General features: G+C 41.8%; 1 protein-coding gene across 2 annotated transcripts in view; it reads right to left on the bottom strand.

Annotated features, from left to right (window-relative positions):
- Nucleotides 1-20,747, bottom strand: part of LOC110845342 (C-Maf-inducing protein) — a 67,771-nt gene that overhangs the window by 26,140 nt on the left and 20,884 nt on the right. For both annotated transcript variants that reach the window (XM_022091746.2, XM_035848556.1), the window contains exons 2-4: nt 17,355-17,483; nt 4,518-4,568; nt 2,981-3,052 (exon numbers count right to left, since the gene is read on the bottom strand). In XM_022091746.2, the coding sequence (XP_021947438.1) occupies nt 2,981-3,052; nt 4,518-4,568; nt 17,355-17,483 (252 nt within the window). The remainder of the gene's footprint in view (nt 1-2,980; nt 3,053-4,517; nt 4,569-17,354; nt 17,484-20,747) is intronic.

The following is a 20,747-nucleotide window of genomic DNA, read 5'->3' on the forward strand; positions in this document are numbered from 1 at the left end:
GAAAGCTCTAATCTCCCGCCTTAATAATTGAATTCTCCTTCACTCCTCATGCAGATTCTCACAAAATATGCATTAACTACATGTTCCGAACACTAGAATCCCCAGTGTTATGTGCGTATTGTTCGTATCATCAGACCACTCTCGGCCCTCGAATGGGTTCCAAACCTTGAAATGAATGGTGTTTGGGTATTTCTTAAGAGAATTGGGAAGAGCAAAACATTTCCGATAAGTTACTGACCCGCCAGTCAAGAGCTTATTCATGTCAGATCGAGCGAGGGTATCAATTCTCCAAGAATTCTCAAACTTCACTATCAAGTTTCAATATCAGACATCCAACTGATAGAAATATGGAGTGTATATGGATCGACGGGGTGGAATTTACAATTTCCTTCCACTTTTTGAGCCTTGAATATAATGTGGTGCAACATGCCATGATCGCAAGTCCATAAATTTCCGTATAAAATCCTAGACTGTGTGGGGCGGAAGATATTGCAAACTTGATTTATGTCCATTTGCATTTCTCAACTACATATCCGATCACAAAATCCTACCAGGCCAAGCAATAAGCGCAATAGCCCCACTGCGTATGTACCACCACCACCAAGGAAGAGGAGGAGGAGGACGAGAAGCAAACAAAACTGTATCCATATTATGCACCTCTTGCTTTCACTGCCGTTTTATGTACATTGTGCTCCCAAGTAGATTTCAGGAACAATTTTCACGTTCATTTAAGTCTCCACGCACTGCCACTACTGCTTGGCGAGGGTTGACTCGTACGTAGATACGTGGGTGACTGGAGCTTAAGGTGTAATTTTGTCCAAGGAGACGCAGTGATAAATTTTCCCCAACGTGCATTAAGATTTATTGCAGGAAAGTGCTCCACGCAGAGTCAATTTTTTGTGTATTGTGCTAAATTAAAATTCATGTATTCTTGGTCTGTGGCTGGCTGGCTTTCTCCATTGTGTGCTTGGCTTTTGTGTCTTGTGTGCATGCATGCATATACCAAATCACCTCCCAAACTCCCAAAGCCGCGAGTAAATAATAATCATATTCCTCCATTTGTTACTCCACACATCACAAAAAGGAATTGCTTTGCTTTCTATTGACAAAGTAGAGGAACGAGCATTTTACCATCCTTCGTGGTGTACCATGTGAGTGAGCAAGTAAGTAAGCAAACATCCCATTGATCATACTTTTCCATGGGTTGTTGATGAGTGGCTAAATATTCAGTGCGTGTGTCGGGCTTAAAGGAAATAAGTCCGAGTGGTTCGAAATACACGAGGAGGAGGCATTGGAAGATGTATGATTACGGTGAAAGCTTCACAGCAGGGGCAATCCCGGACAGAACCAGAGAACGAAGCGTGGCTGGTGAAAGTGATGTATGTGAGATATCCAGAGTGCATATTTGTCTACACTTTAGCCACTGTTGCGGTCTGTTTATTTATTTATTTGTGCCGCATTATTATTATCAGAAGACTTTTCAGAAGGGATAAGAAGGAAGATGTCGGAACGTTGCTGGAGGGTAATAACAAACTAGAAATCACAAACCAGAATGGCAAATCCAAGCAGAAGGGACTTGTTTACTTCTCGAAACACATTCAGGATAGAAGCCACAGAAAATAAACCGAACCACAACGGTTGGAAATCGAGAAATGAGTTGTCCTCAAATCTGTCAAGTTGCTTGGTTCGTTGGTTGTGCAACGATTCTGCTCAGATCACATTTTACATCATCAAAGGTCGAAAAACGCTGGAGTCTAAATGTACTGACTGACTGACATGTACACAAAGGCAGACTTGCTATCTGCATTACTGCGGTATTACAATTTTCTTGGAAGACGCCTCGCGAGGAGGAGGATATTATGTTTTGGATTTCCAAATCAACGAGGCCATTGTACGAACGAAGGAGAAAGAAAGTTCACTTTGTCTCCTTCCAAAAGCACCTGGTTTGCATCCAGGTGCCGAATGAAATGAAATAATACGCATGGACTCGCTGACGGTTGAATGCCAAACAAAATTCTTATTTGCACAACACGACAATTTATAAAATATTGAGTATCAAACGGCCACATGATGGGAAAAATTCACTGAACCGAGTCAAAAATAGATTTGACGGGATAACATGCGATGTTGTGATGATGCTTAATGGAAAATTCATGAGGAAATTTTTCACTCATATTGTGGATCCCATCCATACATACATATTATCAAATTTGGATAACCGTCTATGACTATACGTGGATAAGCGCAAGCTCTCCATACTGATTTGTTTCCCATCGGCAAGACAATCTCTGCATTTAATTCCGCCTAAACTGGAGTGATGACTGAGTGATATATTTTTAATTGGAGATATTGGAACCTAGAAAACGGAAAATATATAATTTAAGCAGACAAGCACAACCCAAGTCACTCAAGTGGAAAATCGATCCGAATTAATCCAATTCGTTCGGATCCATTTCAAATTCAATTTAAAATTTGTCAATCCTTTCCCAGTTTTAATGGTTTCACACCCCGATGAGCCAACCAAAACAATGGAACTTTGCAATTTGATTAACCACAAACTAAAACTCTTTCATTAAAATGGGAAGTCGAAGGCCCAACGTTTACGCAACGATGTATAACGAGCTGCTGCTGCTGCGGTGATGGGATGTCGGATTCAATTAGGGTGCTGTCAGTATCAGCTCGACATCATTGTGTGCTCTTACCCTTGATTGTTGATTGCACTCTCCCATTGTCAACCAAACACCAACTTACTGTGGACAGAGAAACAAAGTGGATCTGTTCTGCTTGCGCCCTGACGCATACTTGACCTTCATCAAGTTCAACTAACGATAAGTCCTCCAATCCAACCACCTCATCAGACGACATTCCAGTCGCAATCAAGGATGTGTGGACGGAGACATTATGTAATAGTGAAACTGTCCAAGAAATTTCCAAGTTTCCAAAGAGAGAGAGAGACAAATTAAAACAAATAAGAGGTCACCTTTAGCTCCTTCAAGATCACTTCTGGACGTCGGGAAGATCGCATCAAATTCTGATACTTGAAAATGTTTTTCTGGAATGAAAAAAAGAATTTCGATTAGATGAGCAATTTATTTAGCGGAAGAGTATTTGAGAATAAAAATGTATGTAGTCAGTCAGTCAGCCACCAAAAATAGTTCGACGCGTTGGTAGAACCTCATATTGGTAATCTTATTATTGTTCCCACCAGCGAAAGCAACGAGGAGAATAACAATGGATTTATTTACTTTAGTTTCAAATTAGAGTGCATTTGTTCCATCGTTAAGTATTACTTTAAAACTCGGCAAAATTTCATCCCGAATTAGACGACATTTTGATATGAATCATGTCGAGAATTTAGAATGGAAAATGTTTCAGGTATTCCGTAGGAGGAGCAACTATAGAATTTTCCACCTGACCAGCCACCTCTGGGAACGTGGGATTTGTACGTTTTCCATTGCAATAATAATTCTCAGGGCTGGGATATGTTTGAAAAGGTGAGCACTTGGAAGTAAATAGACAACAAATGGGACACGATGTAACGTTCGCATGTGTGCTACCAAACTTGATGGGGACGTCTTATCAACTCAGCCTTCGATTTGCTCACCAAGCCCGAGATTGTGTACAATTTATGCCGATCAATTTCAATTCAGGTCGCGTTTCCGCTCCTGAAACGTGATTATTCCCGTGTGAACAAGTCGTATGGAGTCATCGAATTCGTATTATTATTATTCCTATTAGATGGCTTGACTCGAGCTCTGACTCCCCAACACCCATCCCATCATCCGCGCATTGTAACTTGGTGAAGCAAAATTCTGCTTGCTGCTGCTGCTCCCTCGATTGAAATGGGGATCACAGGGTCTCAAGTCCCAAAGTCTCAATTCTCGGCGAAATCCCAATTTGAGACTTGTGCTCACTCGCTCACCTTCACTCTAAATCCAATTGTGACGAGAAGGGCTGCATTGCGCTGCATGCATTATGATGTCTGTGTCGCCAGGTCGTGGAGGCGGAGGCCTAAAATCCTGGCCCATTATTACGGAGGAGACATCACGATACGGAAATCTGGTGAGTTACACATGTTTCACTGTGTATGCAAAATTCCCAACCTGTGTTCCTCACCAGTTCAAATCCGCTTAGCTCGATCACGACTCACTACTTTTTCACTTTCTCCCACCTCTCACCCCATTATCTCCCCGCCACAACTTTCACCGAATCCTTTATTCAAATTATTTAAACTTTTCAGCCTTTTACTCTCCTCTCCTTGATATCACCGATGGAAAGACGCAGATAAGTGTATTCAGACGAAGGAAGGGAGGGGTCGAGGAGAAAATTAAACTTTTAAGACTTTTCAGCCTACCAGGGATCAAAAGTTATTATTACATATGCCAACCAAGAACGTGTAAGGTTGAGTTTACAACTTTTCAATACTATGGATGGAAGGACACATTTATGATAAATGATATGGCTCTGACGACATACGTACAACGACGATAATACGACGATATTTATTAATTTCTTACCTTCCACAAGATGGAGTAATACCATTGGTCTCTCACGTAAGAATTTGAACCCTGGAAAAAAATGACAAAATACTGTTTTAAATATTGAAACTCAATTGGGGTTCAGTTTTCATATCATCTTAAGCAAAACGGGGATAATATTAAAGTGGAATTGGAACTTGGGACGAGTTATGTGAATATTTCTGTATGTTCAATTTGCTATAAATTTTTGAAGCATTGAGAATTGTGGTGAATTTGAGGGGTTTTCCGCTTACGACGGCTCTACATAAAACCCTCTGCACTTTTGGAGGTTGTAACTACACGAGTAACTCCAAGACATCCATAAATGTCCAATAAAATACTGAACCCATCAATCTGTATGCTTGGGGGAACAATCTGTATTTATTACCATTGGTCCTTAGATACCTGTCGTTCATCGTGTACATAGCTCCATAAAGCTGCCACGCATAAAGACAATTATCATCGACCATCAGAGGAAACACGATACTTTGTTCTTCGCACACACACACGTTGTTTCGGTGCTAGAATCGAAAATTCTTTTCAGTGATAGCCTTGTTTATTCATCTTTCTCCGTTTTATATAGGTCGTGAAATCTCAGAAACTTGTCCCTACAGCGAGCGAACAAGAGTATTTTTCAGGAAAAGAGACAAGAAGAACGCAGTAATCATCAATATCCAACCGTTCCACGATCCGCAATTTATTCACCGACGTGCATATCTCTCTCGCGCTATATTAAATATATATGTATGCCCACCTCACTTTCTCTCTCTCTTTATTTCATCTCTTATTTCCGTGCCTCCCAGTTAGTGGGTGGGACATGGATATACGCATTCACCTCTTGGTGGGATCCCAATACGGCGCCATAAAAATAATATAATGCACTTTCTATTTAATTTGGTAAATAAAGGAGAACAAGGCGTTGGTGGGTAGATTTGGGTTGTTTGAGGGCGATGGAGAAAGCAATTTCCAATCTGAAAGAGGAAATCTGTAAACGAGTTTTATTTGGGAGTAGTCGAGACAAAATGCGAGTGAGAAGAAGGAAGGAGTGCATTGTGCTGAAAATGAGATTGGAAATAATGGGATGGATACTTTCTCAGATCGTATCAAATACGGCGGAAAACCAGCCCCACCATCCCCTCCTTAACAACAACTTAAGGGACCGTTATTATTCTTCAGTTCTTCTCGTCTGATTAGGAAAACGGAGGCAAAAATGTATCACGTACAACATCCAGACCAACTCACCTTATTATTTCTTGCCCTCCTTTCTTAGATGGTGTTTTCCTCTCTCTCGTTTTAAAAATGTATGCAAGCCATAATCCTTACATTTGTATTTGTATCTGGGCGTGGCATCCAAATTTTGTTGATTTGGATGCAAATTTCCTGCACTTTTATGCTGCAAATGGTGGAACAATGAAGATTTTTTGGTGGTTTTTGGCCAATTAGATAGGTAGCCACGAATGACTCAATGTAGGGTTAATAAATGTCTATAAACAATAATGTAACGCACATGGAGGCCATGAATAAGCCATCGGGGCGTCTTATTGGGCCATTAAGCAGAAAATTCCAGGGAAGCAAGGCACATTTACTACTCGCTAAAATTTAGTGTTAATGAAGTCTACATCTGATTTCGTGGGAGTGTTAACTGCCAACGGGGCGGGAGCATGGAGGAGGAACCCATTTGTTGAGAGTTAATCTTTGGGTAAAAGCTTATCGAGGTTGTGATACTAGGCGGCTTACTGAGTACACAGTTCGAAACTTAATTAATTTCGTTCCCAAGTAGTTAGCCCAGCCAGATTCGAAATTGGATCCCCTATGAATTTCTTAATCCTAGATAAGCAGAGAGATATGAAAGTCAACAGAGATACAGATTAAATTGTATCAGCGAGTCCGGGAATGAAAAATTAACTTCTGAGCCAAGTTTCGAGCAAGTAATTTAAAAGGGTTTTGTTTGGTCGGTGATAAAAATGAGAATGAAAAGATCAGTGTGTATCTAGTCAGTGGGGCTTTGGTGGGGCTGAACTGGGCTGCATGGTGGAGACTCGAGTGATATCGCACGATGAGGAGGAACTGAGAACGACACGAGGCCACTTTCACTCATTGTGCTCCCACTTTCCCCACTTCGCTAATCTCATTCCATTCTGAGTCGCTGCATTCTTACAAATATTCATTCTTTTCTTCACAATTTATTTGTGCGGCTCAATTCGACTCCACGAACGCTGAATGTCTTTGTGTATAAACGTTCCAGCAACCACTTATTCTTCCACGGAGTGAAAAGAACGGGGACTCGTAGTATGTACGTCTAAAGTGATTTTATGTCAATCTTGAGCACAATGGCTTGAAATATGGTGATGGATTGATGTGTATGACTGACTCCATGGCTCTCATTTCCTTTATTGTTTGGTTCAACAATAATTTCGGGAAGGAAGTTGTGCTCATCCTAATTACATGTTTCCTCCAACGTACGAAAATTCCCAGCGGATCGCGTTGTAAATGAGGCAATTTTGTACTGAATATCCGAGAAGGATTTCAGTGAAGACTTATTCCGATCCGAGGCTTAAATGATCTACCGCCGAGATCAAATTAATTAGGTGTTGGGAGGGTTATTAATTACGTGGTGAATGACACATTCTCATTAACGCACTACTGGTGGCGGTGGTGACGAGGGAGACAGGCCCTTTGATTCCAGGTTCTGGAAAAGCTGCCAAATTCCGAAACGTCTCCACCGTACTTTGGGATATCCGAGGGAGCGGAGAATGGCGTCGTTAGTGACAGCAGCTTGGCTGATAACGCCATGTTCTGTCACACACTCGGTCCCGGGCTCAATGAATGGGAAGGAAGATCAATTAACACTGTCACTGCTTCTATGCCGTCCTCCCGATGATCCCACTTGCCCACATTCCCTCGACCATCTATGCACCACTTAATTTAGGGAAATTTCTCCACTTTCTCCAGTTCGAAAATAGTCGGTGGAATCGCCAGAAGTAATAAAATCATCATCGACTGAGGTTGCAGAGTTGTTGACTGTTTCAGGACTGAAATAAATGGACTGGTCAGAGTTCACAGAGAAAAGCAGTGCTACATCTACATGAGCACAATGTTCCAATAACGAGTGGTAAGTGCTTATGGAATTTGTTGACGTGCATACAAATAATCTAGTCGTGCACGTACATGCTCACTTAAATACGTGCAAACTTATGTAAGAAGTGTGGAAGGTCCGTGGGAAGAAGTCACGTTCAAAGGATTATGATATTGAATTGATGTGCGCCCTGTAAAGGTTTTTACGATTGTCATAAAGCACAGACAGGGTTCGGCTGATTAAATTACGAGGATGAATTTATTAACCATCCACACTCCTTCCCACGGAGTCATTATTTCTTCCCAACTCTTCTGATCAGAACTGAAGTCCATTAATTTTAGGGGAAGTGGAGCTGTGGTGAAAACACTCTGCTCAAGAGCTAAAGCCAAAGCACACCAAGACTTCCATTCTCCTCGAGACAAAAATCTATTCCTCTCATCCAACAAACTTTTTTGGCCCAAATTTCGCTCTCTCTCACTCACTCTCTCTCTCTTTCTTTCTCTTTGCAGCAAACGCATTACTGAAGAACACCCTTCCAACGGAGGAGACGTTGAAAATATGCTCCACTTCACCAGCCCATTAAACGGCCTTCTCCAATCTCATTTCTTTATTGGTGCTGCTGAACGACTTGGAAAGTTTCCCCGTTAGTTGCTGTTTTGTTATTGTTGAGATCAGAGATGAAAGAACGTGGACGACGACGACGTCACTTTAAACTTGTTTGATCATTCTTGTCTATTTTCAATATGGTGGAGAAGAAGCTATTGAAAATTCTTGGGATTCGTCTTCAGAGGAAGCAAAGACGAATCTCGAAATGTCGACCGCAACCTCTCTCTCCTGGCTGGCAGGGCATTGTTTTAGACAACATGAAAGTCACAATTGCACAAAGGAGGACCTTTTCCCTGTCGAACCAGCGTCTTGCTTATATGCGCGTGTACTAACAAGGCCTGTGCTGGCTGCATGCAATGTCGTGGTGGGGACGACGGATGGATGCTGACACAAGGCGTCGAGGACGACGACGACGAATCTATTGTTCTCGTTGGTGGGTTGGAGATAAAGCTCAGCCGAAGCGTTTGTAGCAGATAGTTGGAAGTGAGTGGAATTCTTGATGAGAAATAAAGCCAGCGCATAATGAAAAGAGACAAGAGATAAATTAGAAGTTGAACTGGGTGAGCTTAGGACGAGGAGGAGGATTGGAGTGTGTTGTCTGCATTCATTTCCGCCTGCACATTCCTCCCCGCTCCGCCAAACTTTCTCTCACCTTCTTCCCTGCCCGATGATGATGAGCGGTAATCATGTCTAATACAATAAGGCGATCCACACAGATTCCCCAAATTTATGACAGCTTAATGACTTACACAACCCCGCCATGTTTCTCCCCACGGTTTTGTTTTCGAATACAGCTGGAAGGAAACTGCTTAAAACTTCTGTGTAAATAAGCAAGTAGAAGTTGAGACGATTGTCTTCGTCTTGTATGCATTTGGCTTTGCATTAGTACTGATTAATTATATTTTCTTGAGATTTGATTTATAAACAGTGATTAAATCCAACTTATTTCCTAAATTACTGTAAACCTAAAAGTCAACCTTCATAAATATCCGTGTCCATTTTGCTCAGAGTGGATTTATTAGTGGGATCTTGCAGAATAAATGTTAAATAAATTGGTCGACAAGTTTGATTGAAATTGTTCAATGTCCATAAAACCTCAAATTGAGGAGTAAGCAGACTCTATATTGATGCTTAGCAAGATTTGTAGCAGGAGCGGCCATATTATTAAATATTGCTTTTGGACATTGCTCACCATAATGCTGGGGAACATTATGGGTGACGTATTGCTTGCGTTGTGACAGTGCGAACATTACATTTTATCTCGAAACAATAAGGACCATGTTCCCAGAATGCTGACTGATGTTGATAAGGCCTGGTTCAAGCCGCACATTTAAATAATGTGCGTATTGATGGCGAACATGACACGACAATATTTTAAAAGCGCACCAACATCGTCGCCGGGTTTGGAGCAACTGGACGTTGCCAACTTTCCATCCAAACTTCTCGCCATGCACTCTGCCATCTGCTAAACTTTCTCTTTATTGGTCAGATTACATATTCGCAGACCCATATTTCATTATCACGTAGAACGCTCGGTATTAGCTGCTGGGGTTAACGGAGTGCCAAGTGAAAGTAATTACGACATTTGAGCACTGCTTGTTTGTTGTGCACCTCCATAAATAAAGGCCAACGGGCTAAACTCCTATTCTCCAAGTGTACATGTTTACATTGCAAATTATTTTGAGATGTAATTTCATTAGTGAGTTAACACTAATTATTTTGGAGTATGCAGTTAACAACTAATTAAATTACTGTCACTCTTCATTACCAATGAGCTGTGCTAAATGGGTAAACTTTTTCATTTGAGGCACGACGCTAATGCATTTCAAAAATCGAGATTCGATTACAACATCAAGTCAAACGAATTACGGGATGAAATAGGTTCAGCTCGAAAAACAACGCGTTTCTTTTGGCTAGAACCAAGGGTGCAATCATGGTGCGTTGCGTGCAGAGAAGAAACCAATATATTTATTAAAATGGAAAACAAGGCAGCCTTGTAATTTTCCTGACACATGTAACTCCTGTCTGGCTGGCTCATACCATTGTTTTCCCGGTACAACGAATCCTTCTTAAAGACAGGACGTAAAATCATCAAGGAACTGATTTTCTTTAACGTGTAGCGAAACCGTATAAATTATTCATTCTGCGATGTGTTGTCGGGGGAAGAAAGTCACGTCTACAACATAACAAGGAATTTATGTGTTGAGGAATATATATTCGTGAGGAAAAGGCATTTCATACGTATTTGCTTTTCAAACACCAATTTGTCATTTCTCGGACTCTGACGCAAGTAAACAAATAGTTTCATTTGTTGAACAAGAAACCAGAGATTATTTTATAAAACACTCATTAATGTGATTGTGATGTGATACGAGAAGAATGAATCAAAAGTTGGGATAATGAACTCAATGAAGTCTAAATTTAGAACCAGGTGGGTTCAGGCTGCCTATCGCAATTTTCTTAATGACCTTTGATCGCAAATTTTAATTGCATGAATCCAAACCCACTTGATTTGAACCACGAGCTTGAATTGCTAAAAAATGTACTTACAAAATGTTAATAATGTTTTGCTTGATAAATAGAAAACATGACCGTCGTCAACATCTTGGGTGCTATTTGCATGCAAAATGGTCATCATGGTGAAAGCTACATGTGCACTTTTGCTCCAATATGTGACACGCAAATTTGATGGCAGCAAAGGAACACATGCAGTAAGTAGTAGTAGTAGTGAGCAGAAATATGACATTTTAGTTTAATGTGTGTAATAACCATATCGGTGCAAATTGTGTAATCTACATATACACAGAAATTATGCTTTCACCCATGAACATGGGAAATTGGATATCCAAACACTGATTCCGTACCATGTGCAGATTAACACGGACTTGAAGCTTTTTTTTACTGCTGACAAAATAAACATAACATTTCGTCGTCGTTGTTTCTGAGCTGGGAACTTGTGCTAAAAGTCACAAGAAAGCTCGGAAAGCGTTGGATGGAACGACTTTGTGTTTATTTGACTAGCCTACTTTTCGTGTTTGGAAAGGTGGCAGACTCAAAAGACAAGATAATTTACAGGAGCAGAGGGGCGTGGTGGGGTGGAAAAATTGATGTTTTGTGTGACTCTGGATCAATATTGGTAGTGTACGAGGCAGATCCATTTATGCAGCGAGCATGACCATTTCATGAATAAGGAAGTAGCCCGAGAAGAGGGAGCGAGAGGGAATAAAGGAAATAGACCAATGTAATAGATGCTGATTACTAATGCGCAAATAATAAAATGTTATAGGATGTGAATTGTAGCGAAACCACATGAGCCAATTACCTAACAGGCTGCTGACTGCCCGGCGATGGGTAATTCTCGTGCAGGGCAGATTATGCAATGAATGGAAGGATACAATGTGCGGGTTATCTGTCAGAAGGAGAGGGTGGGGAGATAAATGAGGTGCAGTGACGGTGGTGGTGAAGACATGTGTAGATTCTCTGAGCCCATTTCATCTCTGATTCTCATTCATTCACCTCTGCTTTTACTTTGGCCCACGAGCTCATCCTCTCACTCACTCACAGATAAGAAGGAGATGAGAAAGAGGAAAAAGTCTGACAAAGCATTTGAATGATATCTCCCCAGTCTCGGTGTTGAGTAAATTATTCAGACCGGGTGAAGGGATTCACTGGGTGGAAAAGCGGTGAAAGCGCTGCTTCCCACCAAATCTGAATCTCTCTTCTTCATCCTCCTCCAACAACACACCGGACGGGATGGCTGGGATTCAACAAGGCCGACGAGCACACATTTATCTCGGAAAGAATCTCTCCTTCCCATACAACCTCCTGTGGTGGCAGAGGATGAAGGCACACTATCCGCACTACTGGACTTTCCCACAACACGACGAATACCCATATGCGCATATATTGTCAAGTTATAAATACTTTCTCCCCTACAAATTACACATAAAACGGGTTGTGTAGGAAGAGCTTGGACAAATCTACACGCCGCAAGGAAGTCTAGCCGGGTAAAGATAGACTTATTTCTCTTGTTCGCAGCTGAATTTGGGAGGAAGGACGGACTCTTCACTCCTGTTCCAACAAATGCGTGTGTGTGGATCTGGGTTGAGGGAGCGGAGGAGAGGGAAATGGCATGAAGACGACAAGAGGACAATGGGAGAGAAAATCTCCATTCACAACTTTCCTTTGTTGTTGTACGTGGCATATGTGCACATTCGGAGTGAATGATGCGATCCCAGCGAACTGTATCCACCTCACATGCAATGCAATATGAATCACAAATACTCAAATCTCAACCAACTTAATCCGACGGAGCACTTGAGTGTTTGAATGGTTGAGTTAGCTCTGAAAAGACCAGCCTGGACCTGAATCTTCAATTCTTCTTCTTTCACTGGGGATGTCTTTCTCGTCTTCATTCCCCACAATCCGTACTTGCTCATTCTCAGGCAGATTCGGATGAAATGAATTCCCACCCATGATCAATACAGAGAGATACGTTCCTACGTAAGCCGTCCTCGCCATCCGCAGTGCACAGTCAAGAAACTGAGACGCGTATCACTGCAGTTGATTCAATCGCACGTCAAAGGACGCAGGGAAAGAAATAGAAAGTCCTTCTCCAGAAACCCAAATTTTTTGTCTTCCTGGAATATGTTTAAAATATCTCTGCTGCTTTGCCTACCAAAGATATTCAAAGGTCAAGAATGTATACACAAAGTTTTTTTTCGTCTTTTGTGTACATTTGGACATTGGTGCGGCAAAGGATACACTACACAACAACATCCGTGGTGGAGACTTTTTTCCAGTAAAAGGTGGAATAACAGTGGGAAAATCTGTCTCTGTCCGTTTCATGCCTTGAAGGTCAACATTCATTGGGATTGGAGTGAGAGGAATTTAAGACTTCAATTTCGGTGAAAGTCGAGAAGGGGAGCGCGTGGCCTATGGGTGGCTGCTGTCAGTCGTTGGGAAATTCTTCACGGACGGTTGAGTAAAGGGGCGCTGGATGCTGGGAGAGATCCATTGGAGCAATTTCTACCGTTTCTCTACCTGACCTTTTGTACACTCGGTTCGCCTCTCCGTGGCAGTTGTTGTGGTGTGGATTTCTTTCCACCGATTCGATTTCAGCTGAGTTCAATATTGGGCCGAGATTTCCTCCCCTTTGCGAATCTGGTCCTGAAGCTCCATTTCTCCGCCGTTTCATCTTTGCTACGAGAGGATCCCTTCCTCTCAACTTGAGGAAGTCCCATTAAATTCATATTCTCCTCACATGCAGCAAGTTATCCACAATCCACCACTGCCATTTCTATCCTCATCACTTTACATACATTGCACATTGATAGATACGTCGAGTTGCAGACACACATTGTTCTCCTGCTCAGCCAGTGATACGATAAGGCGAGTAACGAAGAGTTTTGGTACTTGTTCACCAAATATTGAGTAAACTCCGCTTTATCCATTGGGTGAAGGCAGGCAGGCGAGGAGAGGAGAGGAGTGAGCCGGATGACATGTAGCCTGGGGTTGGAAGAGGAAGGCTGACAGGAGGTGACGTCCAATGAAAGTGTCCTTCACTTTTGAAGAACACTTGACAATGAGCAATAACGGAACTCGAGTTGCAAGATTCGGAAAAACATCCTCAATTAGTTCCAAATTCGGAGTGGCATGCATCAGAGTCATTTTGGAAGATTGGATGTGAGAGGTTGTCAAATGGCATCATCATCTCGCTCTTCCTGTTATTCATACACAGGTCCCACCACCACCTTTCACTCCGTGTTTGAGATTCCAGACAGGCCCATTTGCCATCGGAATAAATCATGCACAAAATCTTATGAACTTTTCCACTGTGAATGTCTGCATGGATGAGGAAGATCTATTTAGAGGTAAAACCCCCACCACCCCGACGAGAAAGAAGCGGAAGCTGCAACGACAGGTATTTTATTTGGACTTTTTGTATCCTCAGCCGTACACTTTGTGCCGCAGTCAGTGGTTTGAACTGAAGACGGAGTGAAGACGGAGGGAGTGAATGTAAACCTTTCCATGAATTGCGAATCCACTCATGCATCTCACAGGTCTTCACCAAGGAGCTCCTTCGTTGTGAAGAAGAATGAGTCTGATGAGATGAAATAGCTTCCGCCGTCTCCTCTCTCTTGAACATCCCGTAATTTTGATTTTGCAACAGAAATTTTAGTAGAGTGGCAGCAGCAAATAAGTCCTTTATCCTGCCTGGCTCTGGTGAAAGTGAAAGTGTAATTCTGATCAAAGCGGGGAGAGGATACAAAATTAGTTGTTTGTGTAATGTTGAGTTGGACTAAATTTTGATCACTCTTGCACACAAGCCAATTTCTGGAGGAGCATACTTTGGAGTAAAATATGGCATTGTGTACAAAAAGGGGAAAAATGGGAGAAAGTAAGCCGAGTCAAGGAAAGGGATTCGACTGTCCTGTTCCACAAGAAGTCTGGATGGGGACCATGTTTGCATTTGATTTGAATCCAAAAGAAAATTGGGAGTTTGCTCCTTTTTAATAATTTTTTCTGCCACGACGGTCTCCAGACAGCCGTTTGATTTTTTGTGCAAAGTCCCAATCTATGGAGTCCGCTCGAGTTGGGAGTTCAAAGCGGCGTGGTGCTTTCTCCCAACCCTTTTCACGCTTTTAAGCCTCCAACGCATCAACACTGATGCTGATTTATGTGTACAGCCATCGTCCAAACTGTGGCGAGAAATCGCGTCACTCACACAACACCGAGTCACTTGAGCAGCACAAAAATGCTGTCCTCTCGTCAACATTTGTCCCTAATTTTTCTATTTCAGATTTGTTGTACTACGACAAATTTTCGAAAATTGAGCTTGAAAAGTTCACCGAAATTGTTGCGTTTATTTGGCATGCGTACATGCGTACCTCCTCATTTTGCCAGGTCTCCAAGCAGGGATACATAGTAAAAATTATGGAGAAGAGCAAAAAGCCCATCTCATCAGGAATAATCGTCTTCCTTTGTTTGGTAATTAAAAAGAAGTGCATGAACCAGAGGCGAGCTTCCGAGAATGACATTTTAACGACATTCTAAGAATAAAAGAAATCATGTAAAACTAAGCCCAGGGGATTTCACGGGTCGTAAATTTTTATGAAAACAAACCATTCTGTCATGCAAAAGCTCTTTTTTGGTTTTTACGACATTCATCACTCTCAAATGACTCAATAATCATATCAGACGACTCGACAATGATAGTTTTAAGGGAAGGAGTATAATTTATGACTCCGAATCAGCTTCACATCGTCTGAATCTTTATCAGCCAGGCAGAGAAAAGGAAGGGTAGGCGCCGTCCATGGTGAAAGCTGAGAAAATATGTAGAGAAAGTGTTTATAATACGGATAAAAAGTGTCGGGCTCCACGGTTCGTTGAATTGTGAAATTATACAAATAATTAATTTATAATGTTCTACATCACTTTCTCACTTTCACCCCAAATGAAATGTGTACAACGTCAAGAGCACAACTCCACACCCAAAAACTCGTCCAAATTGCGACCAGTGCATATTTATAGTAATGACTTTTTCGTTTCTTTTTCTTTACTTTGAAAGAATGTGTGCGTTGCGTGTGGAAAGTTTGAACAAAAATTTTCCTCTGTTAGCAAATACCTTAGATGTTGGAGGAATTGTTACACACAGAGAAAAACGCTATAAAGTTGTACCCATGCAATGAGAAATGTTTGTGCTTCCGGTACATTTGTGAATGTTGGATGGAATGGAGAGGAATCAAATGAGAAGGGAAAGGAAGGAACTTGTGACAAACCCATCCATCCGACTGTCCATCTCGTCCTCGTGGATGGATGTGTTCGGGTGGGTGTGCCGAGCAAACAAACTTACACGAATTGAGTTTACACAGAAAAAGAGAGGATCTGAACTAAACTAACGAGAGCAAACAGTGCTAGTTCCACTACTCGCCTTACTCGCCTTGTGTGTCTTCCATTCAAAATCCTGAACGCCCGGATGGCCAATGAGATTTGTTCAACCATGAGAAGATTGAAGAGACAGGAGCATGTGTTCACGTCCTGCTAACCGACTGATCTGCTAATGGCATTACGCATACGAACGTATATATTTAGGATGATGAACTCCTCTGGATAAGCCAAAAACCGTCAAAGTACGTACGAGTTGAGGAAGTCGTCAACATGTTTGACAAATATACTGGGCTTTTGCTTGTAGGTTCCGTCCGAATTAAATTAATTTTCTCCAACCAGTCTCAATTTCGGGTCTAATAAAAAGCGCATTTAAGCAACTGACCACAATGCACTAAAAGCGAGCATAGTGGGTAAAAACTTGGACCTAAACTAAGAGTGATCAGCAGACCTCCCTCCTAAAAAGAGGAACCATAAATTGTTGCGGGGTAATAAACGCTTCAAAATGCCCGTTGTAAACATTTTATTTCATTTTATCAAACGAAGCAAATAAAAACGCCGAAAGGGCCGTTAACTGCTTTTTGCCACGCCACACTCGAGCAGCAGCGAGAAGAGGGAGGAATTCGATATGAGGGAAAGTAAATCTGTCCGGAGGAATTCTACTAAATTGCGTATGTTCACTTGTGATACGGCGGCCTTACATTGTGAAATTGTCCAATAACCCGTCGAGGGCAATTGCAATTCAAAGAGGTTTGTGGGTTTATGTATGTATTCAATTCTGGTCTTCCAATTTCCTCCCTCACGAACCATGAGCGGTCAACCACACAAACCCACAACAGCTTATAATGAAAGTAGTGGGCTGATGATCAGAGAGAAGCTAATACGTGGGGCTCGTGAATCACAAGGTCCGCACTAGGCTGCAGACAACAATGTCCAGAAGCGAAGTACCAACGACTTGTTCCGGCGGCAGTTTAAATTTATTGAGACGAGGAACCTTTGATCTTTTCTGGGTAAACAGTTAAATGATAGGAAATTATTTTCAAACCCACCTCTGCCAGCAGCATCGGCGGGTATCCAGAATAAAAATTGGAACGTGTAGCACACCAAACAGCCCACGGAATGGGCATCTGTTATGTTGAATACACACAAAAATGATGCCCTTGGGGTACAAGACTCGACATAACTCCAAAGTTCCAAATCCACAGCTCATTCGTTGGTTTATATAGTGCGATTTGGGAGGACATTGGGAGAGAAAGTATTGAACGAACCTGGAGCAGCAGCGACCCATCCGGAAGGACGATTCGGATAACGTATCGAGATTTAGAGTCCAGACGGACACACACGTAAACTTCCTGCATCTGCCAGTACGGAACAGGTCCTGACAAGGAGCCCACAGCCTGAAAAGGTCAAAATAAAAGAGTGGCGTTAGTCATAAATTTCCTTTAGGAATGAGCAGTCCACTGGCCCTTTACCACCAATTTATTGCCACGGACGACCAGGTCGCCGTAAAGTAGGCAGCTATCTTTCACGTATCTTTCACACATAACCCTCTCTCCTTTCTCTCTTCATACGGTTCGTATTACATAAACCCAACCGCACTGCTGTTCATCCTACGCCGTGCTGTGTACTAGGTAGTTGGCCACGTGCATATTTAGAAGCCAACACCTAAGAGTTCATTCTTCAACCAGCCAGCAGGTCACAGGAAGTTGGGAGAGAAGGCGTTTTCGTGAGATAAGTTAATATATTTATGTAGCTGCACACGGTTAAATATCGGATGTCTCTCCATCCGATATTTAACGGGAGTTAAGGCTTCCAATTTAAGTGGAATTTATTATCACGCTCGTCGCTCAGGAAAATTTGGTCTTCTTCTCCCTCGGGAAATATTCATCTTCAATTTTGAAATTACTTAGCCTGTAGGGAATCCTACAATCCTGAAAAGATGATGATTTCCTCGAAAGGAATAAGACTTCCGGGGTTTCTTGATTGGAAAATATGGAACTCAAGCAATTTATTTAACTACACTGCTCGATTCTGAGAAAACGGTTTAATGTAAATTTTATGCATTTCTTCAGCTTCTTGAATCTATCCCGTTGCAGATACAGATTTGTAAATACCAGCCTCATATTTATGCACTGATGTAACCACTGAGATCTGGAGGTAACCTTTGTTGTATCCACATGGTGGGTTACAAATTAATATTTGATGGTACGGTGTGTTTACACTGTGCACATGTACGACATCCCTTGCTAGCAACGTACTAAATGTAATGTGAACATCATCATCGCTCACCTTTCTCAATCCGATCTGACCTGCTTTAATATCGCAGGCAGCATTTTTACCCGGAGACAGAGATAAATGAAGGCAGATTATTCAGGTGAAAGAATGAGTAATGAATTGCGGTTTAAACAAGCGCCAATCCTTCAGGGTTAATTCCCATCCGACTTTTCCTCTTTTTTATTCCACTGCTTTCTCCTGAAAGTAAATTACCCTCAGAACATATATAAGATTTGGTGCAGCCCAAGTTGATCGTTGACAGGTTAATCCGTGGGGCTTGACTTTTCTTTCTGCATTGACATGGTGGAGTGGGGAATAAAGATATTATTATTTCCACCACAAACCCTGAAGCACTCGTAATCTGCACAACTCGATGGTTGGATTCAGGTAGTCCTTTGATTCAGGTGGAATATATTCCCAACAACCGGGCAATCAAGTAGCATACAAAGATTGACACACGAGAAGTTAAAGAAATAACTAGTTACCTCGAGTACGAGGTTACTTAGCCTTTAAATTGACTACTTCTTACTTGGAAACCACCATTATTAGAGGATTAAGGCATATATGTATATATTTGTAGGTATGTTGGTATAATGCTTGCGTATATGTATGGATGCTGATGGGGATTGAAGACAGCATGTGATTGAGTTAGAGACTAAATGGCTAACGACAATGCCTCCCCTTTCTCCGAGAAGAAGGAGAAGAAAGACAAATAGTTGGAGGAACTGGAGCAGCAGCAGATGGCTCAAGTCGCGGAGAAAGCGAGATGGAAAGTCGCAAGTAAAAAATCATCAGAGGAATGAAATCCCCGATAGACAAACAACCCATTTTTCATGTGCCCTCACTCTTACGGTGGTTAAAAGACGAGTGTAGAGCAATGTAATGGATATTATCCAGGGCATGGCTGCCTGAAAAAGTTTATTTTTGTCCCATTTCAAGCCTCCTTTCGCTGATATTGTGAAAATAAATTACACGCGTCTATTTGTTCAATTGGAGATATAACATAAATAATAAACCAAAGCCAGTCAACTGTTGAATAGAAAACCGTCGAATGCGTGTGATCAGAGTGTGTAGTTCGTGCTTACTTCTGGATTCATATTTTGAGAAAGTTCACTAGAAAATGGTGACTTTTGAATCAACTTTAGCCAGCAGAATTAGATAGTGGGACTGACAACTTGTCCCAAATTCGCCCAATTTGAAGAGAGCCAAGTCCCTTTGTGATTTGCAGGCTGAAGGTGAAATGGGAAGGAGGGAGCGGCATTTCCATTTTCAATCAACAGAGCAAACATACGATGGGACAGTAGAAAAGGAGTCTTAATGGATTTTTAGATAAGTCAATCTATTTCGGCGCAGCGACCAATTCCCCAGGCTGCAAAAATTCAAGAAGCGCTTGTGAATGATTAATGGGCGTAATTATGACTGTCAATTCAGCACTGCTTACAAATTCTCAATACCAAATTAACAGAGGCACCGACCAAACCAAACCTCAAACAAAGCTACAAACAAGCTTGTCGACTCAAAATAGGGGACTTTGAACGAAGGGTTATTCGATTGTAATACAACTACCGCAAAAAAGGCATAAATAATCCATGAGCCCCGCACCGACAAAATATGTGGGTCATGTTTCTTTAAATATTTTATCGTATGTATTACACCCCTTATTTCCTCGAGTCGCTTTCCTCTCTGTGACGAACAGAGTGCGAAGGAGCAAACCAAATATTTATTCTTGTTGACTCACGACAGAACGGAACGCATCATGTCATCGACACAGCGTCCATCGCAGCCGGATAATGGCACTACAAGAAGAAGGCAATACTGGCAGCGAGTAATCTGTCTTTGATATCCCTGCGGGGAAATATATTCCTTCAAAGCTGCTCAAAATTGAACACTTAACCACTCAGTCGTCGTCGTCGCCGTCGTCGTCGGAAACATACAAAAGCAATAATGGATGAAAATGGAGGAGGCGAGACAACTTCTTCACACAGCATTATCGCATTTTGTCCATCCATCGGTTACAGGTAGGTCCTCCAACTTACTAAAGATAAGTAGCTTACCCAACTTAAATCCAGTCGTTGATAAATATAAAAAAGTGAACAAGCCAAAGTCAACCAACGAAGCGGGACGACGAGCAGAACTGATAGGCATAATACACTAATAGAATTTATATGGTAATTCTCGTGCTTAATTTACTTCCCCTTGAGAAACATCATTATGAATAAAAATGAGAGAGGAACTGTTGGCCCAGGGGAACAGAGGTAAATGATGCATGAAGAAGAAAAGGAAAGGACGACGACTTTCTCCACCCTCCTCCCCAACCAGCAACGCGAAAGAGAGAAAGTCAACTCCCCTCGCAGTAATCTACTTTGCGTGGCTGCTTTAAGAAAGAA

The sequence above is a fragment of the Folsomia candida genome, unplaced genomic scaffold (genome assembly GCF_002217175.1).
Source record: "Folsomia candida strain VU population unplaced genomic scaffold, ASM221717v1 Fcan01_Sc001, whole genome shotgun sequence".
NCBI lineage: Eukaryota > Metazoa > Arthropoda > Collembola > Entomobryomorpha > Isotomidae > Folsomia > Folsomia candida.